Genomic DNA, 2,130 nt, shown 5'->3' with positions numbered 1-2,130 from the left:
CAGCTGCCATGCTGGGGACTTGGCTGCAGCAAAGGCAGCCATACGTGTGGCTGGTGCAAGAGCTGCTGCACCATCTAACACATGGTCTCTTCTCTGCCTTATTGTAGAACCCCATCATCACCCAGTTCTTCCCCACCTTGCTGCTATGGTGCTTCTCTGCTCTGCTGCCCACCATCGTGTATTACTCTGCCTTCTTTGAGGCGCACTGGACCAGGTAAGGACAGCCAGTGCTTGTTCTTAGTCATACCTGCATGCTGCCTGGCCACCAGGCACTTCTCACTGATGTAAAGCTCTTGGCTGGATCCTTCTGCCTGAACTTCTGTCTTCCAGTCCAAGTGTGGTGTTACATTGTACCTCCTGGACAACTGGGGTCTGCTGCAGACAGCTGTTCAGCCAGTCCTTAGCTGTTGTTGTGCAGCTTGATTGTCTGAGCAGATACTGACATAAGTCTACAAGAAGAAAGCTAGGAAGAGTTGGGGCTGGTCACTGGGAGAAGTGCTGCTAGTGAGGGAAGTCTTGGCTCAGATGAGTGGGCAAGTGTGGTATCTGCCTGTACCCCTGTGTAAGTCACAGCTTTTCCAAGGGAAAATCACCTTAGCTGCTATGGCTTGTGGCCATAGGGACGGTATTTGAAGTGCAGAGCACTAGAACTTGTGAAGCAGCTTCCTCAATGTAAGCTTTGTTTTCTACCCTATTTTGCAAAGACTAATGGGGAGGATGTCACCAGTGCTGAGGATTGTAGGTTAAGAGAGATGATTGCAGAGAGTCCTTTAATAACATGAGGGCTGGGAGGGCCTATGAGACAAGGCGGCAGCAACTGGAACTAGAGAACAGACCTCAGACATGCTGGAGGGAAAAGGGAGATATTCATGTAACATTAGAGGACAGGGTGGATACAGATTAAACACTGGGCAGTGCTCTTTGATGAGAAAGCAATGGGACATCAATCCTGGGGCTGGTGGGATGACAGTGAAAGGCTAACAGCCTCCTCTCTGCCCTAAGGTCTGGAGAGAACAGGACAACTATGCACAAATGCTACACCTTCCTCATCTTCATGGTCTTGCTGCTGCCATCGCTGGGCCTGAGCAGGTAGGAGTGGTGGGAAGGGGAAGGATGTGCAGAGACCTGGAGCATGGGGAGGGCCAAGATGCACCCCTGCTTGCTCTACACTACATCCTCTCCCAACTGCACAAGTGCCCTCACCATCATCCCATTAGGAAGATGGCATTTAGTTCTGACTGAGGGCCAAGCCAGACCATACCTATCTGGGTCTCTAGGAGCTTATTAAATCAATCTGCAAACACATTAAAACATGCCATGGTGTTACAAATAATGCAGCAAAAATGGACACGGTTGATGGACGCATATGAAAAGTCTGCTCAAGGTCTTCAGGTGAAGGAGACACTCCCCACCTCTGTGCTCAGTGCACACTCTGAATTTTGGACAAAATTAGTGCATTTGAGCCAGAACTGAGTAGGCTGCAGTGCTTAGCTGGGTCAGATAGTTATGTGTAGGTTGAGCAGGAGTGCTCATCTGTTTAGGTATGAACTCCAAATCTTTCTGCAGGGATTGTAGAAGTGCCCTCTGGCAAACAGTGATGCATCAGCTGCCAGTCATCAGCATGGGCTCCCAGCACTGAACAGTGGCTGAGTAGGGAAACAGTGTGAGGAAGGAAGAACTGAGGGGTGGGAGTGGGATGAGAGGTCCTCACTGTGGTAGGGAGTTACTTATATATTGTAGGTTAGCAGATCTACACCCCCCTAAATTCAGGATTTGGGATACAGCTCCTCAGAGGCTACGTCGGGTAGCTGAGAACAGATGAGCTCTCTGATAGAGACAGAAGAGTTGAGTGACTACAGCAATGTTTCCCAGTCAGATTGAAGATGCCTTGTTACATATAACCTCAGGTAGGTGAATGCTTTAAGAAGGTTTGCATCTTGATCTTCAGGTACAGTTAAAGAGTTCTCACTTCCTTCTGAGGACTCAGTCCCCCTACTGATGCCTTTGGACCTCTGTACTCCAGCAGTATCTGAGGTGCCAAAGGACTGGATGGTTTTGTATCCAAAAAATCAGAACTGAGGAAAATGGGACGTTTCTCCCAAGGGACTTTTTTTTTTTTTTTTTTTTTTT

General features: G+C 48.6%; 1 protein-coding gene across 1 annotated transcript in view; it reads left to right on the top strand.

Annotated features, from left to right (window-relative positions):
* The window catches only part of TMEM63B (transmembrane protein 63B), a 21,303-nt gene that overhangs the window by 15,580 nt on the left and 3,593 nt on the right, over positions 1–2,130 (top strand). The window contains exons 15-16 of the mRNA XM_010006102.1: positions 108–214; positions 1,003–1,089. Coding sequence (XP_010004404.1) covers positions 108–214; positions 1,003–1,089 — 194 coding nt within the window. The remainder of the gene's footprint in view (positions 1–107; positions 215–1,002; positions 1,090–2,130) is intronic.

This window comes from Chaetura pelagica, unplaced genomic scaffold, assembly GCF_000747805.2.
Source record: "Chaetura pelagica isolate M959 unplaced genomic scaffold, ChaPel_1.0 scaffold271, whole genome shotgun sequence".
In the NCBI taxonomy this organism is placed as follows: Eukaryota; Metazoa; Chordata; class Aves; order Apodiformes; family Apodidae; genus Chaetura; species Chaetura pelagica.
This window is presented reverse-complemented; position numbering and strand designations above follow the sequence as displayed.